Source organism: Podarcis melisellensis, assembly GCF_964234715.1.
Source record: "Podarcis melisellensis genome assembly, chromosome: 11".
Classification (NCBI taxonomy): domain Eukaryota; kingdom Metazoa; phylum Chordata; class Lepidosauria; order Squamata; family Lacertidae; genus Podarcis; species Podarcis melisellensis.
This window is the reverse complement of record NC_138543.1, coordinates 31,822,892-31,834,252: the sequence shown is the minus strand read 5'-3', so window position 1 is coordinate 31,834,252 and position 11,361 is coordinate 31,822,892. Positions and strand designations below refer to the sequence as shown.

At 39.6% G+C, this 11,361-nt stretch overlaps 1 protein-coding gene across 4 annotated transcripts in view; it reads right to left on the bottom strand.

Annotated features, from left to right (window-relative positions):
- Positions 1-239: 239 nt before the first annotated feature.
- HAPLN1 (hyaluronan and proteoglycan link protein 1) overlaps positions 240-11,361 on the bottom strand; it is a 60,471-nt gene continuing 49,349 nt past the window's right edge. For all 4 annotated transcript variants that reach the window (XM_081930261.1, XM_081930264.1, XM_081930262.1 and 1 more), the window contains 2 exons: positions 6,001-6,303; positions 240-3,658 (listed from right to left, as the gene is read on the bottom strand). In XM_081930261.1, the coding sequence (XP_081786387.1) occupies positions 3,369-3,658; positions 6,001-6,303 (593 nt within the window). In that variant the 3' untranslated portion in view covers positions 240-3,368. The remainder of the gene's footprint in view (positions 3,659-6,000; positions 6,304-11,361) is intronic.

The following is an 11,361-nucleotide window of genomic DNA, read 5'->3' as shown; positions in this document are numbered from 1 at the left end:
AATTGAACCAAGTCCAAAAATCCATAACAAAAGGATGGGGATAAAATTATTCTTCAGTGAAATCCCATGACCATAACCAGATAAATCAGCACCACAAAATCGAGGGTAAAACTTGTAGAGGGGATTTTAAATTCATCTCCAATACAATTGCACTGTAAGCCCATTCTAGAAATACTGACTCTCAAGAAAATTAAGCAATTTCATTCACCTTATGCTTTTACACATGTTAACATTTTCAATTCTTTTTTTTTTAAAAAAGGTATTTTCAAATTCATGCAAAGATGCATTTGGTATTATGAGTTTGTTTGGAACCATAATATATCACAATACTCTAATACACTCATACCACATAACCTAGTTAATAGATCTTTCAGCTCATGAGGAAACTGATTTATTTATTTTAAAAAACCTGCACAGAAATATTTGTGAAAGCATATCAGTTGGGCTACACTACAGAATATAATTGCATTTAAATGTGATCAAGCATGGTTCCAAGGAAAGAGTAGTATATGCCCTTTGTCTTAACAGTAAACTGATGAATGTCATTTTTTTTTAAAACAACCATTGTTTGGTTCTGATAGCTTGGATTATTATTCTATGTCTGAGAGAAGCTTTGGAAAGTGACTTGATACTTTGCAAAGGTTAACCTTGCATTCTTTACAAATAAAAGTGCCTCACAGCTCAATCCTATAATATCAACTCAAAAAGTGAATCCCAGTTAGTTAAATGGGTCTTACTTCCAGTTAAGTAGATATAGGATTACAGTCTCAGGGTGCTAAAAAAGGCAGAGTGCAGTGTAGCAACTGCTGAAATATATATTTTCCTTTAGCCAATGGAAAACCTTCTCACTCCCGTTTTCTTTAGAACAGACTTTCCCAACCTGGTACCCTCCATATATTTTAGACTACAAATCCCAACTGTGCAAGCTGGGACTGATGGAAGTTGTAGTGGCTGCTTTAGACTATAAACTCTTATCCCATTAGTTCTTAGTTTCTCATATTTTTGCTGCATTTTCCTGAAAAGGAAAACATATTAGGCAGGATGTGAAACAGATTTTCCGTTTCTTTCTTTTCTTTTCTTCTTTAGTGATTATCTCTTTTTTTCATTTCTCTTCCTCCATATATCCCATTGTTGCCCTCTCCCCCTTCTTCCTAACATCTTGGGCCAGATTACAGAAACCTTCAAAAGTCAAACTTTCTAAACACAAATTGATGAATGAATTGCAGCTGCTCTTCCACTCAGTAAATTCTTTGGATGATTACAACATTTCTCCCAGATTTTGGGGTTCCAAATTATATCTGATCTTGCTTACAGAGTGTCACCAATGCATTAGTGACCCACCATTCTGTTTTATTTCCAGACTATGTTCAAGACTCTGCATGGGTACAGATCCTCTGAAGTGAGCACCAGAACATCTGCACGTTGATTAAAACTGCACAACAAGGAATCTTGAGACAATTGCACTGTATTTTAATCAATGCATGCACATGCCCTTTCCTTTGATTTTCTTCCTCCTCCTCATATTTTAGTTATAAACCACATAGGATTGCCCTGAGCTGATTACATTGGCACCAATTAGTACTTGACATTCTATGCCTCCTATCGAAAGAATGGCCAATCTGGGACACAATCAGTACATCTGGTTCCTTCAAAGATTACAATCAGTTGACTACACTGCTCACAAGTATTTGAATGCTGTGATATGTATATCAAAGCACAGGCATATATTATAAGGCTACCTTGCATGGCAAATAAGAAACCATGCTTGATATACAAGCATGAAGCCTCTGTAACTATTGAAAAATTGATTCACTGTCAACTGTCCAGCTAGTTGGGCTGCAATCCTAAACCTGCTTATCTAGGAATAACTGGAATGGGATTTACTTTTCAGTGGACACGTTTAGAATTGTTCTTTAAGTTCCATTGAAGGCCATGGGACTTCAGTTAATCATGACTAACTTTTCCCATTAGATTCAACTGAACTAATTTTTGTCTTCTAGGCAGGTCTGCCCACCCTGATGCATTTGTTGCTCTTTTAATGCTTTCCCTCAGGAATATCATGTAATAGGTAACTTTTCCTGTAGCAGGGGTTAATATCCCATAATCGGAATACTGATCAGCTGGAGAGTCAGAAATAAGTATCTGGGTGAAGTAGATAACATTCTTCCTGATCATTTGTGGGCATGGGGATTCTTTGCTCCTTTACTTCAGTGGAGAGACAGCACCATAGGCATGACATTACCATGAGCGGGGAAATGCAAAGAAAAACTACATTCACAAATTGGAATGTACATGGGGAACTGATTACAGAAATATCTTCCCCTTTCATAATTGGGATCAGAGGTTTTTTTTCTTTTGTAATCATAGAGTGGATAAATATGTTTCAAGATTCATTCAAATGTTTGTCTTTCACATGTATAACTAAGCAAGAAATATTAAATATTTAAATGCTTCATTTATAAAGACAATACTATTTTAAAAGCTAACATGAATCAAGCTGCTAAATTTCAGACATTTGTGTTTCTTTCTGTCCAGCAGTTCATTTATATATAACTGCCCTGAGTAAATGCTGCTTAGGAAAATGGCCTTTAGAGTTAAAAAAAGAAAAGAAAAAGAAATCCTCTCCGTAAAGCTACTCAAAGGTAATGCAATAAATCTCAGGCATATTTAGTTTGCATTAAGAAGAAGGTAGGGCCCACCCTTTAATTATTCACACACACATTATCTACTACATACACAATAAGACTGGGAATGATGTTCAGAAGATTTAGCTGTGCTTGTTGGAATGTTATGAGATTATTGAGCAGGTTTTGATAAAAAGGCAGGGTTTTAAATAGTGAAGCAGTTCTCATATTGCAGACTTCAAAAAGCACTGTCACTTTAACTCGTGTTCACATCTTTGTATTTAACTGCTCGCAAAACCACATGGCAGTCAAGGAAAGATTAATGTAGTTCAGACCTGCAGATCTCATTATTCTATTTTAACATGATGCAAATATGTAAACTCGGAAAGGTGTCTGCTTTGAGTAGCCTTACATTCCTTAACTTAAGTCCTAGCAATCATCAAGCTATTGCATGCCCCATTCATGAAAAAATATGCTTTGTTGTAATGACGTAGCTTAAACAGTTACACTTCAAGCACTTCCTTACCTAGAGCTTCCTTTAAATTATATTAATTTAAAATATCTATTGAATGATAGTTTTTTTAAAAAATAACCAAAACAAATTAATAGGTTGGTTTTTTTTTTATGAAAATGACTCTTTACAGTAAGTAAAAAAGATTTATCACAGTTTTGGTAACTTGCATGAGTTCGTTGAAACAAAATCCTTCACATGATGGATTGGATGTTGTTGTGCTCTAGGTACATTCACTGGTATGACCTAAAGCAGTAGACACCATAGAGCTTGTGCTTTTTATCGGGAAAGCCCACAAAGCGGACTGCTGCTTCAGTAGGACTGCAGCGTTTCCTTGGCCTAGAGATGGGGTAGCGGACGCTGCCATCAGCCAGCCAGCCGGCATCACAGCGGTCGTATCCCAGGAGTTTCCAGGCTGCAAACATTTGGCCTACTTTAGCAATCTGTGCACCATCTTTGAGGCAGGCATGCACTGCTTCATCGTAGGTCAGCTTGGTTGGGTGTATTAGGTAGTAAAAACGGCCTAATGAAAGCAGAGAAAATATCAAGAACAAGATAAAGTTATAATATGTTTTCTTTGCAGTTCTTTAAAGCAATCACTGTTGAGCAAGGAAGTTAAAATTACAGTTCTCTTTTTATAGAAAAATTACTTATTCATTTGCTAGCTTTCAACAGATCTCACTATATAATCTTGAAGTGACTACTGTTGTTTGTGTAAGAGCGGTTGCACAATGCCTCTCATTAATAGTGCTGGACATTACATTGCCTTTTGATAAACAGTGGGGTTGTATTTACCTATAGGCACAAACCAGAAGCTTGTGTTGATATTAAGTGATGCACCATGTACTGAAGTTTTTTAAAAAATGAAATACGGCATGCAACTATAAACCATGAAGGTTACAAAATGTCTATATTACATGGCAAAAACTGCATTACAATAAATATGAACACATTTATTTATTATGCCATGAGCTTCCTTTGACTAAGGCTAACTTTATCATTACATGGAGTGAAATCTCAATTCACTTCATGCATTTGATAAAACCGTGCCATAACAAATACATTTGTTAGTCTTTAAGTGACACAGAACTCTGTTAATATTGCTGCAACAGACATGGGGCTCATCCAGATTTCCTTCTGCGCTGCAATTTCCAGGCAAAAGCCCAGACTTTAAGGTTCTGTGCCCAGCTCTCCTTCAATTAATGCTCTGCCTTTTAAAAATCCTTCTTGGGTGCAGGTAGGGAAACTACACAATCCCTTTCTTCAATTGACTTTTAGGGTATGGAAGAGTTTGTGCTCACATTTAGTTCCATCTACAACCCCATTAATTCCTATACCAGACCACCCATCCTTTAGCCTTAGGATGGAAGGCAGCAGAAGTTTATAGAATTAATGATATTCTTTCTAATAGTCTTCCTGTTTCCATGTCTGTGCATAAGTTGTTGCTTTTTTATAATTGAGATGCTAAGGAAGCAGTTTGTTCTATTACATAATGCAAGCATGCTCACACATCTGCACATGAAGAAGGGGCATGAAGGAACCAGACCTTACAGAGTGAAATGAATTTTCATTGCAATTATTCAAAGGCTGACTAGCCCTTTTTCATGCCTGGTTGTTTGTTTATTATTTATCCCCTTTTCTACAAACTGCATAAAACTGCTTACATGGCACAGGATTTATTTGCATTAACTTAACCATCCCCTTCTGGAACAATTTAGCTGGATCCGGATCAGGTAAACATTTGCACAATGTTTTAACTCTGGTTTTGAAGACTATTTGTTTTGGAAAAGCAAACTCAGGATTGCTCAAAGCAAGAGAAGTATTTGCTCTTTGCATGTTTTAGGGCAAATAAATTTAATTGTCAATACCCAGAGCGTGCGTAAGTGGAGAATGTGAGCATCTCTGAGCTCGCAGGCTACAGGCCAAACATCTGCTCCCCAACATGCATACAAGTTAAGACATATGGGAGAGGCCCATGTTTGAGGAACACAAGACAGTCCAAGTTGTTGCTGAAGAGGGAAGTCTGTTGTGTGATGGTCCTCCCCTCCCCTCCTAAACAGACCAGTGATTTCCAGGCTATATAGAGCAATTCAGTTGACTTTGCAAGTTCATTTATGATTGTGCTCTAGCACTGGACAAAAAACACAGCTATCCTTTAATTTCATGGCCCCATTCACACCACACCCCTGAATTCTGAGCTGAAGGTTCCCATTAGGATGGAAATATTTCAATAAAATAAAATAAAATGGTATCAGATCATACTATTTATCCACCAAGCCCAGTATTGTTGAACCTCACTGGCGCTGTTTCTCATGAAAAACTACACACTACAATTAATGCATAGTGTGTGACTGTGCCTCTTGTTCTCCTTAAATTAATCACAGATTATTTGATTGTTATCAGGATTGAAGCATGCAGGGAGTGGAGGCTTACTCCTTCTCTCTCCAGCTGTGTCCCCTCACCCCCCAAAACACCCTCCCATAGGCTAGGAGGCTTAGCAAAAAAAGTTCTCAGTGGTGCCAACTCTCCCTTCCCTGCATGTTGCAATGCCAATAACAACTGGAGCCCCCTACAGCTGTAATTAATTTAAGAAAAATCACAGGCATAGCTGTGCAGTGTGTATTAACCATAACACAGAGCTTGACCCTCAGGGTCTCCAGCAGAGGCCTTTCCCACCAAACATTACCTGGCCATTTTAACCAGAGATGCCAGAGAGTGAACCTGTGACCTTCTGCATGCGAAACATGTGTTCTACCAGTGAGCTATGATCCTTTCCCAAAATAAGTAATAAATTGTTTCGGCTTGTCATTCTTTCCCCCTAAAGCACCAATGGGCCCCTTTGAAAAGGGAGTCAAAATTCCTTACCATTAAAATGGGATGTAAAACAGAAGACATCGTATCTACTTTGATCTTTATTTGAGAAGCCATAATTCCGGATTCCAGGCACTGTATTCTTCCCACCGCAAGGCTCCCTGGGATGCGTAATGGGATATTGCACTGACCCGTCGCTGAGCCAGCCAGCATTGCACCAGTCCAGGCCTGCTCTCCACGCATCGTACAACTGGTCAAATGAAGCGATAACTGCATCTTGGTCCAGGCAGGCTTGCTGAGCCTCGTGGAAGTTTAAGTTGTAACGACCCAGTCGTGGGAAGTAAGGGAATACAATGCCTGAGAGAGAAAATAAAAGAGAAGTGGGTGAAATGAATGGTTTAACTATAATTTTAAACATGTGTGTATTCACACATGAATGTCATCAGAAGAGGTGCAAGGAACATTTGCTGGAAGTGTAGGGTTGTGGTGGTGAGAGAGTTACATGTATATGATGCCAAAAGAGCAACCTGTTAAGTTTTATATCTGGAGATATTGGCTGTCAGCGAATGAGCTGTTTAGTCTGAGAGTTCTGCCTGTCTCCGCAGACAGAAGGCTTCTCTCTCAGACAGAATCACACCCTTTCCTGTTGGAATGCCACCAATCCCGCATGCTATTCTCAAGTGTGGGCCATCACCAATTAGAAACATTACTCTCATTGATCAGTTCTATTCTCCACAGAGCAAGCATACCAAAATAGAGAAACCTAGGGAATATCCAGAAGAGCAAAGGAAATCAAGTTGGCAGACGATTGCTTCATTTAGACAACAACAACAACATATGGAGAACTGGGCAAACATGTTCTTTGGTATGGGTCATAATGAACAGTTATCACATAAAGCATTGTTTCATGTTGCACCTTTCAGCACCATCTCTATGGAGCAAATATATCAGTGGTTGTTAGCTATGATACTGTAGCTACATGAAGCCTGTATCTCTGAACAGCAACCGGATGTCTTGGTTCACACATCACACACTAAACCAAACAATGGCTTAGCCCCAAGGCATGTGCATGTGTGCTCCCAGCTTATGGCTCTATGACCATTCTGCTGCTGGGTTAGCATCAAAGGTAGGTTAGATGGAGAATGATTACTTGGGTTTTTCCCTGCACAGTGACCTTAAACTGTTTTTATGAAGATTTATCGAGGGAAGTCAACGCCAGATGCTGGTGGGGAAGCCCTTTTTGGAGTTTCCTAGCAGAACAGGTGAGTGAAGCACTCTTCAATACAAGGGGCAGGATTCAGCTAGCAAGTCCCATCAGTGGAAGCGCTGCAGAAGGGCTTCTGCTTGCTCAGTGGGGATTTCCCTTACTCTTTTATGCCTGCACATGCAGACCCTGCAAACCATACTCCCCCCCCCCTTAAATTGGCTCTGGGGTCAGGTGTTGAAAATAGACAGGATCGTTCATCTGGCAAGCCAAAATGTCCTGGTGGAACGATCACCTCAGTGCAATGTTGAATTCCTGCCAAGGTCCTGAACTAAATGGACCTTTCCGCCTGATCCAGAATTTTCTGAATGTTCTTATAGTCTCAATATTAGGGCAGGTTCTTATGTCAAATGCACAGCAGTGCATTGTGGGAATGCAGAGAACAATCTAAAACAAATACACATGAAGTCCCGCCCCTTGAGAATAATTTAGAATAAACTAGAGTGCAAAGAGTTAGAAAGGAAAAATACATTGCTAACTAACTCTGTGCCCATATTCTAAACGGTACAGTGGGAACAAGGCATTCATATTTATACAGTAACTGTTTAAAATTTTCTAGTTACATTTTTGTAAAGCATAGTTAGTTCATATTCAGGGCTAAAAGCCAAACTGGCATCTTTCCCAAGTAAACAGGTCTGCAGCATTTCTGTGAAAGATACCTTCCTCCACTTCCTTCTTGAAAGGAAAATTTAATTCAAACTGAAAGCAAAGCCTATGTACTGGAATCAACATCTACATTTAAAAATTCTGCCTATTTTTCTGAAGATGCTCAAATTAAAACAAAGCCTATTTCTGTATTTACAAAGTGTATTTGTTTATTTACAATATTCCTTATTCCATGCCCTTAATATGGCATCTGAAATTATGTACAATGCAATTAAAAATTAAACTGTAAAAACATGTATCAATAATAAGACATTTTAAGACCTAGCAACACATATTAAAACTTGCAACAACCCAGAAAGGCAGCTGAACCAAAAATAGAAGGGAAATGTTAGGTGTCACTCAGTCCTGTTAAAACAAGTGTCACAGCATTCTGTGCCATCTGAAGCTTTCAAACCATCCTTGGAGAACTACTGAAACATGGGATGACAAAGATAAATCCAATGCCTGGGCTCTCACTTGTGGGGTGCCTCAGGTTTCCGTCCTCTCCCCCATGCTTTTTAACATCTATATGAAGCCACTGCAAGAGATCACCGGGGGGCTGGGTTGGGTGTTCATCAGTATGCGGATGATACCCAGCTCTACCTCTCCTTTAAATAAGAACCAATGAAGGCGGTGAATGTGTCCTGTGTGAGTGCCTGGAGGTGGTTGGAAGATGGAGGATGGATGGCGACTAACAGATTGAGGTTGAATCCTGACAAGACAGAAGTACTGTTTTGGGGGACAGGGGCAGGCAGGTGTGTGGAACTCCCTGGTCCTGAATGGGGTATCTGTGCCCCTGAAGGACCAGGTGCACAACCTGGGAGTAATTTTAGACTCACAGCTGTCCATGGAGGTGGAACTAAAAAGGGGCCCTCTACTGAACTTAACACTCAGGATGGTTTGTAGGGAAGGAGGTGATCTTTCAGATTTTGGGGGGGGGGGCTAAATAATTTGAGACTTTAAACATTACTGTAGGCATCTTGAATTGGGCCTGGAAATTTGGCCTGGCACCAAATGGAGTTCTTTTAGAATAGGAGTGATATGGGTTCTAACAGCAGCACCAGCTGGTAATCTGGCCACTGTATTTTGGACCAACTGAAATTGTTGAGTCTTCTTCAAGTACGCCTCTAAGGTACTAAGGCTCAAAAAGTGATTATTTAGAGCAGTATTTCAAAGGGAAGAAATGGATAAATAAGATCTATTGGGTATAACTTATTTACCTATAAAATGCAAACATTTTCCCAACTGCTGTTGTCACTTGATGTTTCTGGTCATCCAGTGTATTGTACAAGAAACCACTAATTGCAGTTGTTCAGCACAGTGTTGGTGTTAATGATCTAGCATTCTTAAATGTGTGCTTTTTAAAAAATAAGCTGAGTCTTTCTGACAGTTAAGTGCTATTAGGTACCACTGGAGAGCAATATCTAACATCTGCTTTTCACTATAGAATGAATATTGGTCTACTAAGCCAAAGACTTAGCTAATAAATATTCATGCGCCCTATCCCTCTGCCAAAATCTGAATGCTGAGGAACACTTCTCTTCAGCTTGGAAGACCCAGCCAACAGAAAAGGCTATTTTTCCCATAGTCATGTAATTCCATCTTTCTCTCATTTGGAGGCTCAGGTTACCAGCTGCATACAGTAACATCCATTTACTTCTTCCAAAATACTGGCAGAAGATATTCTGGAGCAAAGAACAGTCACATAGAGACGTCTGATATCCACTTAACATTGATCCCTGCATTCTGAGAAGCCTGTGTTGTGGAAATCAATATGCTTTGATAGATACCATTTTCCAAGGAAAATTTTTAGATTTAGGATTTTAACTGTGACAGTTGCAAAGGGTGCTGGAGTTGCTGAGTTAACACTGCAGTCAATTATCAGTTTTAAGAATAACTGGTCTGTATTTACAGAGAGACTTAAATTTCCTGTACCATAAGTCCACATGGAAAAAAAGAGGCTAGCCTCAGCCAGAGTAAAGAAATTGGCTTCCTTTGGTGCTAGTCTAAACAAAAATGTCAGACTTCTCATAGCCAGAGTCAACATGGGATACAGTAGACCTTCCTGCAGTCCACCATAGTGTAACCATCTTAACCTGGCATGCATATTTGCCTAACAAGCATTTTTCCAATTGATGTTACTGTAATACTGTGATTTTTTTAAATCTCACACCATAATTCATTGCTCTCCCACAGCTGCATTCAGGAAGCAAGGTCAGGAAAAGAGGAAACTGCCGTAGAGTCAGATCATTGGTCAATCCAGGGCATTCTCCACCAATTGGCAGCAGCTCATCTTTCCCAGCCCTACCTGAGGATTTTAGGGCTTGGTTCCATGACCTTCTGTATGAAATGCATGTGCTCTTCTGGAGACCTAAACTCCTTAAAACTATTTGTCCAGTATCATCTACCCTGACTGATAGCAACTCTGCACAGTCTCTAGCAGATTTCTGTCACTTTAGTGCTACATCATCCTCTTAGCTAGAGATGCCAAGGACTGAACCAGAGACCTTCGGAATGATAAGTGTGTGCCCCAACTCTAAGACATGATCCCTCCTTCTGCCAAGGTTCTCCCATCCCAGAACAAACTTGGAAGTTTTATTAGTGCTGAATCTACAAGATCCCCCCCTTGTTGATATGATAACTATATGTTGTTGGACTACAGCTCGCATCAGCCCCATCTAGCATGACCTGGTCAAGGATGGTGGGAACTGTGGGCCAACAGCATTTAGAGGACACCACAATGGCTTTACTTGCAGGGCTATCCCAGGGAATCCACAAATTCAGGGAATTCGGGGAATTCGCAAAGCCAGGATCTATAAAGCAGCTTACAAACAAAAAAATTAGCACCAGGAGAAGGAAGCCCCTTGAAACAGAGAGTAGATGTCATTGTTTTGACAAATATGGTTTCTGAGTGAAGTTACATATGAATGATTAACTGTTTTGTCCAGCTTAGAGGCATTCCTGGAAATAAATGTTTTTGTCAATCTGCCAAGCATCATCCAATAAGACCATTATCTAGGGACAAGTGTCTTATTGATTCACAGTTTCATCAGCGGTTACACTTGTTCCATCAGGCAACTGAAGACTGTGTGCAAGTGTCATGTAGGAAAGAAACTCAATTGTTCTAAAAGAAAGATAATGCTTTGCTGAATTGTTCTAAAGGGTCTCTTTTGCATTTTCAAGTGTAAATTTCCATAACCATGGCAAGAAGTTAAACATTCCTGTAGAATGTAAAGAGAAGAGAGGAAAGTATGATTGCCATATAATTGAATGAGGCCCTTTTTTCTAGATCAAACCAGCTATTTATATATGCTTTTTATAAACCTATGATCATTTTTATCTCAAATATGGCGACTTCAGCTGCAAGCCTTAAGCGAAATGTGGTTTGATTGTCTCATTTAATATCCTACCTGGCTCTACCAGCAGGGCAGAAGGAATTTATGGGCTTTGGATTTTTCAATCTTTTAGAAATTGTAGGTAATGGGGAGGGTAAGGTCTAAGCATGC